This window comes from Olea europaea, unplaced genomic scaffold, assembly GCF_002742605.1.
Source record: "Olea europaea var. sylvestris unplaced genomic scaffold, O_europaea_v1 scaffold1167, whole genome shotgun sequence".
NCBI lineage: Eukaryota > Viridiplantae > Streptophyta > Magnoliopsida > Lamiales > Oleaceae > Olea > Olea europaea.
In genome coordinates, this window is record NW_019229074.1 from 142,884 (window position 1) to 156,073 (window position 13,190).

General features: G+C 33.6%; 2 protein-coding genes across 2 annotated transcripts; both read left to right on the top strand.

The window, feature by feature from the left end:
* The first annotated feature begins 2,939 nt into the window (after positions 1 to 2,939).
* LOC111373811 (14-3-3-like protein GF14 iota) lies at positions 2,940 to 5,216 on the top strand. The gene is made up of 7 exons (XM_022996385.1): positions 2,940 to 3,122; positions 3,439 to 3,745; positions 3,969 to 4,056; positions 4,264 to 4,373; positions 4,447 to 4,595; positions 4,788 to 4,846; positions 4,936 to 5,216. Exons 1-7 carry the CDS (start codon positions 3,050 to 3,052, stop codon positions 4,939 to 4,941), a joined length of 792 nt encoding a protein of 263 aa, XP_022852153.1. The 5' UTR covers positions 2,940 to 3,049; the 3' UTR covers positions 4,942 to 5,216.
* A 514-nt stretch (positions 5,217 to 5,730) lies between these two features.
* Positions 5,731 to 8,303, top strand: LOC111373812 (putative pentatricopeptide repeat-containing protein At1g26500). Its single transcript, XM_022996386.1, has one exon. The coding sequence runs from the start codon at positions 6,478 to 6,480 to the stop codon at positions 8,014 to 8,016; it is 1,539 nt and encodes a 512-aa protein (XP_022852154.1). The 5' UTR covers positions 5,731 to 6,477; the 3' UTR covers positions 8,017 to 8,303.
* The last annotated feature ends 4,887 nt before the right edge of the window (positions 8,304 to 13,190 follow it).

Consider the following 13,190-nt stretch of genomic DNA (forward strand, 5'->3'; position numbering starts at 1 on the left):
AGTTTTCTTAGTTTTTAGAGAAATAAAGTTGGGGCGATTCAATTAATCTTGTTTTTGTGCCTTTAATCTTTATAATTTTTGAAGTACTTAGTTAAATATCCTTATGATTTCTCTAACACAAGTGCAAACTTCCCTAAACTTCGTAGGGATCAGTTGAATGAGATGAGAAACTTCATTGTCATCTCAAGCCGTAGTCGAAATCTTTGACAGCATTTGTGACGCTTGGAGTGGTGGTGGTTGAAGTAGTGGTGACTGGTGGGAATGTGTTCGGGAAGATGAGAGATTTACATTTTTTAAATTATTGAAAAGGTAGAATGTTGATTTTGTCCTTTAAAAAAAAATAAAAAATCAATTAGTCAAACTTTGAATTAATGAATTTTTGGATGAAAATCGCTCAAACGTCCTTTAATTGGCTTGTTTGTCCAATAAGGTTAGGATTTGAACTAATAAAACGAAATGTTTAGGCTATTTGCACTTATTGAATAATATTATTCTCGACTTTCACTATTGTAATTGTTTTCACACAAATTATCTAATGTGGAAAACATCAATGTCCCATATTTGGTGTTATATTTAAATCAAATTAAAATTTGAATTCAAAATCAATATTTATTTTAATCACAAATTTAGTTGGATAATTTTTCAAGTGGAAATTACATAATTCCATGCATTAAAAATTCACAATTCTAAAATAAAATGGATAGTTTAATTTTTCAAAAGTCAGAAATTTTATTTTAATTAATATTTTTTTAAAATAAATATTTTTACTAAATATATATACTCCATTACATACACAAACCCTAATTTATTCCCAATATTCTCTCTTTCTCTCTTCCCTGAAGAAAATGTCCGTAGCATTGTGGTCACTCACACTGAAAAAATTGGGGAAATCTAATCAAGATCTGATCGCAATCTGGTGCCGAAATTTTTGGTTTGAGGTTTTGTTGATTGCATGCAGTTGTTGTGGTGGTGTTTGCGGTGCTTTGAGGAGGTGGTGGTGCTGGTTTTTTTTTTTGGTAAAGTTGAAGGAAATGGTTGATTTAAGATGGTTGTGTTGGTGAATGTTGAAATAGGTAGTGGTGATGGTTGTGGCAACAAGACGACGTCGAGTTTGGGAATTTTTTGGTGGTGGTGTAGTGGTGTGGTGGCGGTAGAAGTGACGTTGACTTCAAGGATTTTTCGGTGGTGGTGCGGTGGTGTGAGGAGCGGAGTGCGTGGAAACTTGGTCGATAGATGGAGCTGGGTTGTTTATGCTGTCGTTGGAGAAGAAAAGTCAGTGACAGACTGACGTGAGGCGGAGAAAGGACTGTTGGAGCATAGCGATCGGCGACGATTAGTGATGTAGAGGTGGTGGTGGAATTTGGAGGTGACAGTTGAGGATACAAGTATTGGTGGTTGGTAGGTGAGACCTCTCAACCTGAGAGCGTTGGCGCGGGCGTCGTCGACGCCGGAGTGACTTGATGCCGTCGGAGTGATGCCCTCGCGCTCCTCCTTCTCTTCGTGTTGTGCCGTAGGCTGTGGAGCGGTGGTGGTGTAAGGGTGCGGTGGTGGTGACTTTGGTGGCGTGCGGTGCTACTGTTGGTGTGTTTGGTGGCTGCGATCGTGGTTGTTTTCTGGCGGCAGTGGAGGTTATTGGTTTCGGAGTTTGGTGTGTGATGGTGTGGTTACTGTGACGGTGATTTTACATTGACGTGGTGTGGGTGGTTGCTGTGATGGTGGTTTTGCATACCGATGAGATGAAGGTGGTCGTGGCAGGTGGTGATTGGGGGTCGACGGGATGGGATGGGGTATTTGTAACCAATTATTTGGTTATTTGTGATCAATTAATTGGTTTGTGACTTGTAATTTATTAATTTGTGACCATAAAATTAATTGTGACAAATTATTTTGATATAATTTGTGACTGATAAATGAATTGTGACCAATTAAAATTTTGATTTTGTGACTAATCAATGAATTGTGACCTAAGAAATTTTTGATTTGTGGCTGACAAATTAGATGTGACCAATAACAATTTTGATTTCGTGACCTATAAATTTTTTTATTCGTGATCAAAAAATAATATGTGACCTATAAAATTTGTGTTTGTGACTTATAATTTATTGAGTTGTGACCGGAAAATTAATCTGTGACCTATAAAATTTTTGATTCGTAATCGAAAAATAATATGTGACCTATAAAATTTTTAATTTGTGACCGAAAAATAAGTTGGGATCAATAATATGATAAGTAGTGACTAAAAATTAATCCGTGATTAATTATTTTTGGATTTGTGACCAATAAACAAATTGTGACTAAGAAAATTTTTGAAATGTGATCGTAAAAAAATTTGAGACATAAAATTTTTAATTTGTGACAAAAAAATAATTAGTAACTAATTATATTGTTAATTTGTGATCAAATTGCATAGATCTGTGAACTAAATATATTTAATTAATAAAATAATTAATTAACTAATTAAATTATAAATAATTTTTAATAAAAATCTGATTTTAGAAATTTGAAACTTGTTTTCTTGTTTTTGAAATGTGCCATAATTTCTTTCTTAGTTATGAAATTTTCCCATTTTTCAATCATAATTTTCATTGAATATGGATTAAATAAGAGGCAAATTCCAATGATTATTTTAAAACAAGTAACTTCCGGCGATTTTTTCCCTTCTTTAGGACGAAAGTCTAACCGTGTTTTTAGTGAAGACTTGATCTCAACGTAGCAATTTTAATTAAAAAATATTTTATCATTTATCAAGGAATTTGATAGTACAAAAAGGATATTAATTTTTTTAAAATTCCTTTAATAATAAATTAAATTAATTTAATTTTATTAATTCCAAAAATGTTGTGTTTTTTGGATATAGTCTCCGACAGAAAAGGATTCAATGCAACCAACAGAGAAGTAAAAAACACACACGTGTGTCTTTTGCAATATTTTCGCGCCTGACTAAATTCCGAAACTACCCCTCCATCTCCTTTTTTCTCTCTTAACGTTTATAAAAACATGGTTATTCACCCTCTGAATTCTTCACAGATCAAAGAAAATAAAATAAAAAATGTCGAACGAAAAGGAGAGAGAGAATCATGTTTACATGGCCAAGATCGCCGAACAAGCTGAGCGTTACGATGGTTTGTATTTCTGTATTCAATTGTTCATACATGCATGCAATTTTTTTCCTGCAAATTTGAGTTCGAATCGTGGAGATCAGCCTGTTTTCTGAATCTTCAATGGATCAGTGTGTGTGTCTGTGTGTATTTTTGTCTGGTTTATAACATCTGATGGCATTTATCTGTATATGAATCGGTTGAAATGATTAAGGAAAAAAATGAAAATATGAAGAAAGATTCATTTTCCAGATTTGGTTAAGATTTTATGGGATAAATGCAACTCATTTCTTCACAAAATGTACCTTCGGAATTTAACATGGAAGACAAATTGTTTCAGAAATGGTTGAAAGTATGAAAATGGTTGCAAAACTAGATGTTGAACTGTCAGTGGAGGAGAGGAATCTGCTATCTGTTGGGTATAAGAATGTGATCGGTGCACGAAGAGCTTCTTGGCGTATTTTGTCTTCCATTGAGCAAAAGGAAGAGTCGAAAGGAAATGAGAACAATGTTAAGCTGATTAAGGGTTATCGCCAGAAAGTCGAGGAGGAATTATCCAAGATTTGCTATGACATTTTGTCCATCATTGACAAGCATCTGGTTCCCTCTTCTGGTTCAGGAGAAGCTACTGTTTTCTATTACAAGATGTGAGTAGATCATATTGTTCTTATTGCTTTACCTCTCGATGAACTTGAATCAGATCAATATCATTTGTTAATCCTATTATGTTCGAATCATAAAGCATTGACTCCAAATTTGTTGGGAATATAGCTTAGTTCGTTGTTGTTCTACGGTTTGAATATCAACTTTTTCCAAATTCTTTCAGCTTTGTTGCTAAGATTTAAGCCGGTTGATTATGACTTATTCCAGGAAAGGTGACTATTTCCGCTACCTTGCGGAGTTTAAGACTGATCAAGAAAGAAAAGAGGCAGCTGATCTATCTCTCAAGGGCTACGAGGCATGTTAACTACTCTCAATATATGGCATGTTTGGTAAGATAGACTAGACGATATTAATGAAGGAAAAAAAAAATTTCTTGTTCATCATACTGTAATGTCTTGTCCTATCCATACCGAACATGCCGGCCGTACATTCATATAGACAAACAACAAACCATGCAAGCCAATATATTTCTTGTGCATAACTTTGTTGCCAATTTTTGTAGTCTGCATCAGCCATTGCTAATACAGATCTCCCTTCAACCCACCCTATTCGTCTTGGTCTCGCTTTGAACTTCTCCGTGTTCTACTATGAGATTATGAATTCTCCTGAGCGGTAAATAGTCTTCCATTATCCCTCAACTTCTTTCAAGAATCTCTTTATGTAAATTGTAGATTGGTATATGCAGGGCTTGTCATTTGGCTAAACAAGCTTTTGATGAGGCAATTGCGGAGTTGGATACTTTGAGTGAAGAGTCTTATAAAGACAGTACCTTAATTATGCAGCTGCTACGAGACAACCTCACTCTTTGGACCTCCGATTTGCCTGAAGATGGAGGTAAATTGTCATGAACCATGTTGCTTGTACAGTTTTTGTTTGCAGAAGCTGGGCTTATGTGCATGCCACTTCAGCATCTGTCAAAAGTACAAGCAGCTTAATTTAATTATCATTATCTTTTTCACATGTGTTCGCTCCGGTGGAAACTTAAAATCACACCATCAATTACATGTTCTACACCACTCTCTGCAGGTGAGGAGAATGTTAAAGCTGAGCCTGAGATTGAAGAACCTAACACATCACAATCTCAGGTTAAATTTTCTGTTCGTTTTTTTCATCCATGTCGTCTCAGCGAAAAAAAAATCTTCTACTATAACTAAAATTATGGTTTGTCTTGCAGCGTTGATTGTGATCATCAAGGACAAACAATGCACATGGAGTAATTTGTATTAGCCGCATACTTCCTCAAAGATTTCCAGTTTCTGATCAAATCAGAGCAGCACATCTGTTGGCAATTTGCCAGGAATTTTCTTTTCTTGATGTTCACTTGCATCATGTTTTTACGTTTGTTTCATTATTGCTAAAAATTTTGTTTCTTATTTTGTGTAGTATGAAGCTTATTAGTACATGACGATTTTACCTCATTGATGGTTCTTAGTAAAATTCATTGTTATGTTTCTTTGAGTTTAATCTTCAAATTATAAAGAAGTTATAATAATGTCCAAACAAATTATATAAGAGGAGAATATTGGAATTATACTTATTTCCCTCGGAAAATAAGTAATTCGTAAGTAATTCGGAAAATAATGTACAAATTTTCTCTCTCACACAATACACTCAAGAATCAGCTGATCCATGAGGGAGAGAGTTATTGTTTCCTATTTTTTTCTTCGATGGATATAGAAAAATAGAAACACAGTTGAGCCAACAAACAAAAGACGAAAGATTTAGGGTGTGATTGGTTTCATTTTCGGTTTCAAAACGATTTTTATTTTTCCTCGAAAACGGCACGTTTTGGACGTTTTCCGCGTTTTGGAAATAAATAACTGAAAACGCTCAAAACAATAAAAAGTCATTTTGTGTTTTCAATTATAAATTTTAACTCGTTTTTAAAAATGCATTTTTAAAAATGACAGATCAAATACGTATTCCACGATTTCAAAAACGAAAATGAAAAATGGCCCGAAAACGCCAAAACAAGTGCAGCCTTATACTTTATAACACCTATCTCCATTATCACTACCATACAAAAAGTTTTAGCAAACTGTTTCTCCGATTTCTCTTCGTTTTATCTCCAATTGTCGACGCAAAATTTGTATCAATTTATCATCTACATCAAAAGGGAAAAGGCTGTACCAATTTCAGATCTGGTACTGTTCTCGGGTTTGATAGTTCCCACACGAAGCGTATCCGATGCTTTTTCACTGTAGGAATCCAATTTTCTTTGATTTTGAATAACATTTTTCTCAGATCCGACAAAGTCCCATTTTCCGATTGTTTCGTTCAACAATTAACAAAGTTCCATATGCCCTTTGTTTTCATCAGTTTTCCATTTGAAATTCGGATTCCGAGAAATCTCATTATCTACCGATAAACGAAGTTTCACATCGTTAAATTCCCGAGAAAGCCTATCACGAAGAACCCTAAATCCCGTCTTTTCCTTTTGTTTCTTTTGATGAATTTCAAAATTTATTATATTTTTTCCCATTCAGTCGTTAATGGACACCGTTGGCGGTGAGAAAATCCGGGGTTTTCAAAGAATTAAACAGGATGACAGTACGAACATAAATACTGGCGGCGGCCGGAACAACCTTGCTGGCCTAACGTTAACCTCTGTCTTGAGCGACAGAAGATTACCATCGCTCGGTTCGGAGGTGTCGTCACCGCCACGAATCCAGTCTTTTCGAAAGTAATTCGAATAGTTGTCACTCTTTTCTCCCAAATGATCCGAACAACTAAAATAATCCAAAATTTCATAACCTTTCGTCCTCGCCATATCGACCTTCAGACTTTAACAACAGCTGCCGTCGGCGTTTCTACTTCCGACACCAGCAGCCATCCGCCCCTTGCCCAGCCAATAACACCGGTGAATCAAGCCCACCTTCTCAGAGTCTGCACAATCCTCTATCAACAGCAAAACTCCCCCGAGCCGAAACTCCACAATAGCCTCACCAAAACCCCCTTCAATCTCACCCACGAGTTTTTCCTCCAAGTCTGCAACAATTTTCAGTATTCATGGCGACCCATTTACAGATTCCATCTATTCTCCGTTGCACAACCTCATTTCACCCACTCCTCCACTACCTTCAACAAGATGCTTGACGTGGTAGGTAAATCAAGAAACATTGAGCTTTTCTGGGACTTATGTCAAGAAATAGGAAAACTTCACTTGCTTAATATTAAGACATATATTATTGCATTAAGAACACTGGCTGCTGCTAGGGAGTTGAAGAAATGTGTTGAATTCTTCCATTTAATGAATGGGTTTGGTTATGAGTATAGAGTTGAGGTTTTGAATAAGTTAGTGGAGTTTTTGTGTAAAAACAAGCTTGTTGTGGAGGCCAAGCATGTAGTTGTGAAGTTGAAAGATTGTGTTAAACTAGATGGAGAGACTTATAGGTGGTTAATATATGGGTTTTGTGATGTAGGGGACTTGATTGAGGCCTCAAAAGTATGGAATTTGATGGTGGATGAAGGGTTCGAACCGGGTATTAATGCCTTTGACGCCATGTTAGAGGGTCTTTTCAAGAATAACAGATTCGATGAGGGATTGAAGCTTTTTCAATCAATGAGAGTGAAGAGGATGGAAGATTTAGGGCTATCAACATATCAGGTTGTGATCAATTGGTTGTGTAAAAAGGGTAGGATTGGGGAGGCTCATAATGTGTTTGACGAAATGCAAATGAGAGGTATCAAAGCTGATAATGAAATATTGGGGTCGATAATTTACGGACTTGTGAGCAAAGGAAGGGTTAGGGAGGCTTTTAACATTGTGGAAAGGATTGAAAAGCCGGATCTGGATGTTTATCATGGGATGATCAAGGGGCTTTTAAGGTTGAAAAGGCCTAGTGAAGCCACACAATTGTTTAGGGAGATGATAAACCGAGGGTGCGAGCCGACAATGCATACGTATATAATGTTGTTGCAGGGCCATTTGGGAAGGAGAGGGAGGAAAGGGGAGGATCCATTGGTTAATTTTGACACCATTTTTGTTGGAGGTTTGGTTAAGGCAGGGAAGTCATTGGAAGCAACAAAATATGTGGAGAGAATGATGAATAGAGGACTTGAGGTGCCAAGATTTGATTACAATAGGTTTTTGCATTATTTTTCGAATGAGGAAGGTGCGATTATGTTTGAAGTGATGGCTGAGAAATTGAGAGAGGTTGGTTTGTTTGATTTAGCAGATATATTTGCAAGGTACGGGGAGAAAATGGCAACTAGAGAACGGAGGAGAAACAGAACTCTTGAGCCACAAGAGTAGTTTGTACAAACTTGATTTAAAACGAGATAGAGGTGTAAATGTTGGTTGGACCATCTCCATTCATATAGTTTATTTCTTGATGGCTGGCCTCTACCTTCCGCCAGAAATGGCAGCCCTACTTACACCTATATTTATGGCAAGGCAATTTATACATAGAATGTCAATTTTCTAGTTTATTTTGAGAAGAAACGGATATGCATTGGTAGGAGATTTGATGTATAAACCGTGTTTAGTATGTTGGGTTGTACAAACTTCATTTTATCTAGTTCACTTAGGTTGTGTTTGAACTTTATTTTTAGGAAAACGTCAAAGAGAACGGCCCTTAAATTTATTTTCTATTATTATTATTATTATTTTAATTTTAAAGTACTTAAAATTACATAATGATTTTATAGCTCGGTTGATAAAGCAAGATAGTTCAACCACGTTTAGCAAAGTCGATGGAAAGAGAATATTAAGAATAAATTGTGGAGATGACGGCAACTTAGGTCGTTAAGATATATGAACATTCTTAGCAAAATCAAAACACATTATATTGCAATTTGCAATTATTAAGTTCTTTTAAATCTTTCAACAAATATTATATTACTGTAAAAATAAGCGAATGAAAATACAAGATTCATGTAACCACCTTTTTTTTTGGATGATAAAATAAAATTTAATTCATTATCTGGAGAAAATTAAAATGATTATGTAGAATGTAAATGGTCTTATCGAATACATAAGTGCACTAACATTAGTACATGAAGTTATTATCTTGTTAATGTAGAGTAATAATATTTAGTCTCACTGGGATTACAATCCCAATTTTGGCAACGTTAATGGGACATTAAATGATAGATAAAATTAAATAAGTCATTTAATTTCAAATTTCATTCATTCTATTCACGTAAACTGGGGTTGTAACTTTAGTGGAGCTACATAACATTATTCTTAAAAAAATCAACCATTATTAATCTAGTCAATTAATAATTACATATAACTTATTTTATCATATTAAAAAGACTCTAACAGATCTCCATAACCATATGTTTTACAACGTACTCATATCTTTTTTGACATGCCCAAAATTTTGATGGAAATCTTGATTGGTTTCTATTAAAACTACCCCTTACTTTTTTTGGACCACAAGCACAAGTTCTAAATTAATGGTGCAAAGAAGGTGAACTATTGAAATTCGAGGCGAGCCCCCTTTAAGTAAAAGACGTATAAGTTAGTCCATTTAAAAATTCAAGCTACATCAATATCTAAGTCTTTGAGACTATGGATGGTAAGAAGTATCTTCAAGGCCGATCGAAAAAGTAGATCGAGTTAGAGAAAATCACGTTTCACATTAAGATTAAAAGACTAAATTACAAAGCACATGATGCAGCTATTCTTAGGACAATATTTACCCTCAATGTCTTTTATGTCAAAGGTTAAAATGTTATAGTAACTTAATCAATTACAAAGTTGCTTTTATAGCACTAGAAGCATTAGGTCAATCACCTAAGCCCCCATTTGTTAGCAAATTTTCACTCTAAAAAATCAATTGTTAGACTGTTATTTCACTATTCCGATCGTTATTTTTTACTTCTCCTTTCTCAGGTGGGATCCACTTTTCTCTCTAACAGTCAAAAAATTAATTCTCTTAATTACTACCGAACATGCCCTAATTCACATTTCAAAGAGACTACTTGTACATTTACTTATCAAACATAGAGAATAAGACATCAACGTTCTCTTTTACCATTTTAATCAACTAACATTGTCAATTAAACTCTTTGCATTTGATTTCCTTTTCAAGTTTCCGACTTGGTATTATACTTCCTCCTTGAAGATAAACTAAGTTACAATATGTTTTATGCCTTCTTTTAATTTCCAATATTAATCCTTTGGAGAAGATAATACTTTCCTTTTAACGAACAAGTTGGAGAACAAAAGTCTTTCATTTTCCTAGTTATATATAATGATAATATCAATGAAGCATCAAGATAAACAATTACAAAAGTCTTTAATGTGCATAAACTTAAGATCACAAGCATTATTATTTTAACTTTACCTTCTATTCTTATGTTTTTACTAGTTAACATAAATCAAATAGAAACTATATCATATGTCATGCATTAAAGAAACAAACCAAATAAATGGCTTAATTTATATTATTAAGAAATCATATCCTAGAATACATGTAGAATAAGAACCATTTAAGTTTATATATAATAATATACTATCAAGGTATTACCAACTTTTATTTTTATAATTCAGAAATTTTTTAGCTCGATCTTGAATTCAAATCTGAATCCGTCCCTAGATGACAGCCCAATTCTTCAATGAAGATATCCTCCTTTAGATGCTTACGACTTTTCTTGTAGTCTTTCCAAGTGGAAGGAAGTTTATCAATTATTGATGATACCAAAATATATTCATCCCTGTTCATATTATATTGAAGAAATTGATTGTAGATATGAACAAATTTCATAAAATTGTTCCTCTATTCCCAACTTTCAACCACTCGAAACAAAAACAATTTAGAACTTGAGAATTTCTTACTTGTAGTGTCTTCGAGCATGTATTTGGCTTCTAAGGCATCCCAGATTTCCTTGGCCCCAAATTATTATAGTATTCTTCAAACAAGATGTTTGACATGATGTTGCGAATATACCCTTTGCAAATGAGTGTCATTTTGGCAGGACTTCTGTTTTTTACTTCTATGTTTTTTTGTAGAAGATCTTTTCGAAGAAACTACCTTAATTAAGTTTGAAAATTAATTTTTAAAAGAGTTTCATCTTTTGGAAGAACTTTTAAAGGATATGCCATATTGGATGAATTTCTTTTAATTAAAAGAAACATTTTTATAATATTAACCAAATGAATTCAAAAGCAACTTTTAAATTTCAAGACTCCTTTAGACTTCTTAAAAGCCATGTCAAAAAAACATGTAGTCATCTTGTTCTCACTTTTGACGTGCAAAGTTCCATCTCTTCAAATTTTGTCATCGTTACTTTGTCAACAAGAAATTCAACTCATTTTGTCATCTTCGAAAGATTGCTCTATCAAACTACTCCAACTTAACAAAATATATTGCAAAACTTCAAATATCATCTTAAGATTGTTCTACAATGGAGTTGGTCTCACATTTTCTAGTCATAGGTAGTGTGTCATGTACACTGATAGCCTACATCGGGCTATCTAAATATGAGAGATGATTGGTGTACAGGTAGGGGTTCACCAACACCTCACATAGGGGGGTGGGGGGAAGGAGGGTGAGTTAATTTTTTGACATTATTTATTCAAGTGAGGCCCACACCTTTGTGAGAGTTTCGTACATATTCTGTAAAAATAAATTCTGTACACCAATCATTTTTGTCTAAATATGGAAGTGGCAACTTGGTTTGACAAATTATACTCAATCTTAGACATGATGTTACTTAGCCCCTATTTGATTTTATTTAAAATTCGATTTTTAGCATATAGTAATAAACGTTAAAAATTAATAAAATGTGTGGTTGAAAAGTTGATAAAAGTTGTAGGTTCCACAAAATATGTAGCTGAAATTAATTATTAATTTTGACTTAAATTTTCATCAACTTAATTTTATATCTAAATTAAACAAGAGAACACAAACAAGATGTTGAACATTTTAATTGACTAAAGCACGATAACATATCTTCATGGATTTTGTAATAAAATAAATGATGATTGAGGAGGTGGGATTAGCTGTATGAACAAATGGTAGGTCCCATATGCTAAACGAATATGAAAACCTCCTTAATAAGCTTTCTAATATAAAATACAAAAATGCTGCAGATCCCGGGATTAAATCCAGGGGCTGAGGTGGTGAAATCTCAATCCCTCGTGTAAAGGGGCACGGGCCCCATGTATTAAAGATCAAGGGCCGAGGCATGCGCCACCTCGGCCCTAGAACGGAGCCCGGAATTTAATCCCGAGCTCTGTAGCATCATTCTATAAAATATGTCTTTATGTCATTCTTTCCAAATTTTTACTTCCTAATAATCACTAAAAATTCACTAATCATCACTGTGCAAAAGTCACACTTTTTTAGTGATATTTCAAGTTCACACCTCACATTTCTTCGCCAACAGAATAATTGTCCAAAATTTTTATGCAATCTTTTTATTTTCAAACATGTTTTGATAATTAAGTTATTTATTTAAAGCGAGTTATAGAAATATGTAATTTATTTATTTTAAATGATCTAAAAGAACTATTTGTTCTATAATTATTTATAAGTAATATATAAGTAATCTTCTTTATAAATTATCTTAGAGTAGCTACACTTTCATTTAGTTTCAATAGGTCACTACATTTCAATTTTCTTCAATCAGGCAATTGCACTTCGATTTGATTTCTATTGGGAAACTCCATCCAATTCCATCGTTTGGATTGAGGTAAATCAATATCGTAATTGTCAATAAATGAAATTTGTCATTTATTTCATTGAATTTGCAATTATTCTAGGTTAGCAATTAATAGACTCGTGTGATGATATTCACTACCATGTCATCAATTTTTCGTGAATTGAATTTGAGAAAGATACCATAATTTGAAATCAAATCAAAATATAGTTAATCAAAATCAAATCAACGTAGAGTTATCCAATTGAAATCAAATTAAAATAAAATTACCCATTTTAAGAAAAATAAAGTACAATTACCTGATTGAAACTAGATAAAAAAATATAGTCTATGAATGAAACTTACCCTAATATTTTTCATGCCTAACATCATGTCTAATTGTAATGGATTTTGACACTCACAATCCAAGGATTATAGACAAGGCTGATCCTTTGATTGTTGGGGCCCGAGACAAAGTGTATAAATTAGGCCCCCTTCTCGAAATCAACGTAAATGTAAAATTCAATGGTATATTATGCAATATATTGCTAATTTAAAACTTAACATTAAAACAACGAATAAATATATTATATAAAAAGTTTATATTATAAAATAACAAAATTAATAATGTTTCAAACAATTAGTTAAATGCTATTACAGCATATCACAATCATCTCAAAATTAGAGTTTTCAATATAATTATTATGTGTGCCTGTGAATATGTTGATCATACAATAATCAATCATATTAGCTGACCAAGTTGTAATTATATAAGTCGATAAGGCTTCAAATATTTCAATCCCTTCTTCATTAACAAATTAGGGAAAGCCATTGTTT